This window comes from Rattus norvegicus, chromosome 5 (assembly GCF_036323735.1).
Source record: "Rattus norvegicus strain BN/NHsdMcwi chromosome 5, GRCr8, whole genome shotgun sequence".
Lineage (NCBI taxonomy): Eukaryota > Metazoa > Chordata > Mammalia > Rodentia > Muridae > Rattus > Rattus norvegicus.
Genome location: NC_086023.1, coordinates 108,556,032 through 108,558,936, shown reverse-complemented (window position 1 = coordinate 108,558,936; position 2,905 = coordinate 108,556,032). Strand labels below are relative to the sequence as shown.

General features: G+C 39.3%; 1 protein-coding gene across 1 annotated transcript; it reads right to left on the bottom strand.

Moving 5' to 3' along the window:
* Positions 1 to 966: 966 nt before the first annotated feature.
* Positions 967 to 1,841, bottom strand: LOC120103161 (interferon alpha-12-like). The gene has a single exon (XM_039111556.2). It carries the CDS (start codon positions 1,605 to 1,607, stop codon positions 1,053 to 1,055), a length of 555 nt encoding a protein of 184 aa, XP_038967484.1. The 5' UTR covers positions 1,608 to 1,841; the 3' UTR covers positions 967 to 1,052.
* Positions 1,842 to 2,905: the final 1,064 nt, after the last annotated feature.

The following is a 2,905-nucleotide window of genomic DNA, read 5'->3' as shown; positions in this document are numbered from 1 at the left end:
AGGAAAGAGATTCCAGTATCATCAGGGATGGGACCCCTGAGAGCGGCTACGATGCTCCATGAGATGGTGCTGTACCATGCACAACAAGTGATTCAAAGAAGAAGGAGCAAAAGTAGAATAATGAGGAGTAAGCAGAGGAGGAAGAAAGAGGAGGAGGAAGAAGAGTAACAAACAGAGAAGTAGAAAGTGGGAAGAGGAAAGGTCCCGGAAATAGAGAAGGAATAGTGTTCAAAGGGTTAATTTTAGAGTCATTTCACTCCCCTGGTTGGATTTATTCCTAGGACTGGATTATGAGGCTATGAGGAGTGGGTTTAAATCCCACTTTCTTCTTGTTTTCCCTTTCTGTGTGCCATATAGGCAGACTAGTCATTGTTTTATCTGTTTTGCATTGCTCTACATGACCTCACTAATATTTAGAACCTCAAACAACTAAACTCATTATCGATAAAAGAAGATAAGTATATGAGATCAAGGAAATCAGGTGCTAAATTAACCCAGGACATATTTGGTCAAAGTGGACTAAGGAATGTTAGGAGCAAGACTCTCTGGTTGTCTTCTGCACAGCATGCTGTTTATCCATCCAGAAGAATACTATATGCTAGAGAGAAGTAGGTGAAAATATCTAGGGCTTGTCTAAAAACTGCGCACTGTATATGTCTTTCTGCTCTGATATTTAGAAAGTGTGCATTTGTACAATAGTTACAGTGTAGACTCTAATGTTAAAAATAATTATTAATGTGAAAGAGAGAGCAAATTAATCAATACAAAGTGTCTTATAAAGCAAATTTATTTAAATTCAAAATAATTTAATTGCAAATGACAATTAGCTATAGTAAAAATAAAAGAATAAGAGATTTAGCTTAAATATCTTAACATACATTATAGCATTCTAATAAATAAATGAATCAATCAATCAATGAATAAATAAATAAATAAATAAATAACCAAACGGATGCAGATACAAAAAGAGTTTAACATATTGAAAATAATTGCTCATAATGTGAGATGCAATGTTGTAGTCCAGGAGAATCCTCTCCACTTTGTCTCAGAACTCATTCCTTCTCTTCACTCAGTTTTGCCAGGAACATATCTGAATAAATCAGGGCTCTCCCGACTTCTACTCTAACCACTTCCCAGGCACAGGGGCTGTGTTTCTTCTGTTTCAGGTACATGGTGATCCTGCCGAAGTATTCCCTCACAGCCAGCCAGGAGGGTTCCTGGGTCAAGGGAACTTCCTGCACTCCAACCTGCTGATTCTGACAGGCTTCAAGATCTTTGAGCTGCTGGTAGAGGTAATTGCAGAATGACAATCGGAGGGTTTCATTCCAAGCAGCACGTGACTCCTCTGATTCGAAGAGGGTCAGGACCTGCTGAGTCAGGGTTTCCAAGACGGAGATGGCTTGAGACTTCTGGATCTGCTGGGCATCCACCTTCTCCAAAGGGAGTTCAAAGTATTGTATGTCCTTCAGGCAGGAGACAGGGGACTGTCGACTCATTTGTTTCAGGGCTGTGAGGTTATGAGTGCGAGGCAGGTTACATCCTAGACAGCAGGTTGACCAGTGGCTCATAACTACCAGAATCGTGAGGAATGCACAAACCATAGCCATCGTGGATCTTGCAGATGCTGATGACTCTCTGAGCAGCGTGTTTGAGTCTTCCCCTGTAGGTTCTCTGATAACCCTGCTGTGTGCATCTATCTTAAATAGTGGCAAACACAACTTTCCCCTTTCTGAATGCCCTCCCCTAGCTTCCCAATTCTCTTTTCACTTTCTTTACCTCACTCTCTGCTTGCTTCTGGCAATTTTTTTCTCAAGGATTTGGGTTCCATCATTACTTTCTCTTTCACTGATACCCTCAGAGAGCTGCTTTACATGGTTTCTCTTAAATTATACTTAAATTGTCATTAACCACTATTCTACAAATATGCAGTCTCTATGAGACATTTACACATCTATTGCAAACACAAAACTTTCTCTGTGGTTGTACTTGATTTAAAAGTTATTGTAATTCATTTACAATTATTTTTTATTTTATTTAGGCCATTTGCATAAATATTTGCATCAAAGTGTTGAGGATGGTGCAAATTCTTTCTAAATTAAAAATATTATTGTGGGAGCTGCATTATACTGGCAAAAGGGTATCAGAGTTCAAGGCCAGCCTAGTCTACAAAGCAAGTTCCAAGACAGTCAGGACTACAGAGGGAAGCCCTGTCTCTACAGAAATTGTACTGATATAATAGTATACTTCTAAATTTTCCATTTCTTAAAGGATAAAAGTTAAGTTATTTTCTTTATATTAATTTTCTTAAAGTAAGTATAGCTAATGCTGTATATTCGCTCTTTATCCAAAGATTTTCATGGCATCCTGAGAGATATACATGAAAAAAGCCTTATGTTCAAGCTTTATAAGCGTGGTTTGATTCTGGAGCATAGGGTTGCAGTACCCAACCAAGACCTGTAAGGTGGCTTCTGACCTCCACATTCATAGCAAAGCAAGCTTATACCTAGTACACACTCTCCATGTGTGCTATTCTGTCTCAGTGTGCATCTACCTCTCATTCTCTCTCTCTCTCTCTCTCTCTCTCTCTCTCTCTCTCTCTCTCTCTGTCTCCACCCCTGCCTCTCTCTTACACATACACACACACATGCAGTGATTAAAAACACACATCCACACAAACTCACTCATCATGCATATACAGACACACAGGTCCACTTTATATAGATGCACAGAAAGAGACTCACACAATACACAAATACCCACAACTCCCCCCCCACACACATACAAAGATAAGCATTCACATGCACAAATGCACACACACTCACATACAAACAAATATACCCACAGAAACAAAATGGAAATTCTTACATGTATATGCTCACACATACAACACTGAGACCTGCAAACA